Here is a 407-nt window from a genome sequence, read left to right as displayed (position 1 = left end):
CGCCCGCCGCTCTTTCGGCCCCGGCGCCAGCCCTACTACAACTACCAGGATGCGTCGGGCGGTTGAACTACACTTCCCGGGACACTCCGCGTCAGGAGTGGGCCTGCGCGCTGGGCCTGGGGGTGGGGCTGCTGTGGCGGCGCTAGAGCGCGGGAAGTCCGGAACCCTCGGCACGGCGGCCGGAGTATGAGCTTGGACCGCGAGCTTCGCCGTGAGTCCAGGGACTAGTGCCCGAACGCGGGGGCCGGGGGCGGGCCTGGCCCTCCCGGGCGGAGAAGCTTAGCACCCAGGCCTCGTTCTTCTTTCTGCAGAGTTGAGCAAGGCCAAGGCTAAGGCCCAGAGGAGCGGGCAGCTGCGGGAGGAGGCAGCCGTCTGCCACCAGCTGGGGGAGCTCCTGGCTGGACATG

The 407-nt window shown here is 70.0% G+C and overlaps 1 protein-coding gene across 1 annotated transcript in view; it reads left to right on the top strand.

Annotated features, from left to right (window-relative positions):
* The first annotated feature begins 118 nt into the window (after positions 1 to 118).
* The window catches only part of TONSL (tonsoku like, DNA repair protein), a 12,962-nt gene continuing 12,673 nt past the window's right edge, over positions 119 to 407 (top strand). Inside the window, exons 1-2 of the mRNA XM_024741069.1 lie at positions 119 to 211; positions 312 to 406. Of these exons, the coding sequence (XP_024596837.1) occupies positions 187 to 211; positions 312 to 406 (120 nt within the window). The 5' untranslated portion in view covers positions 119 to 186. The remainder of the gene's footprint in view (positions 212 to 311; position 407) is intronic.

This window comes from Neophocaena asiaeorientalis, unplaced genomic scaffold (assembly GCF_003031525.2).
Source record: "Neophocaena asiaeorientalis asiaeorientalis breed wild unplaced genomic scaffold, Neophocaena_asiaeorientalis_V1.1 scaffold177, whole genome shotgun sequence".
Lineage (NCBI taxonomy): Eukaryota > Metazoa > Chordata > Mammalia > Artiodactyla > Phocoenidae > Neophocaena > Neophocaena asiaeorientalis.
This window is presented reverse-complemented; position numbering and strand designations above follow the sequence as displayed.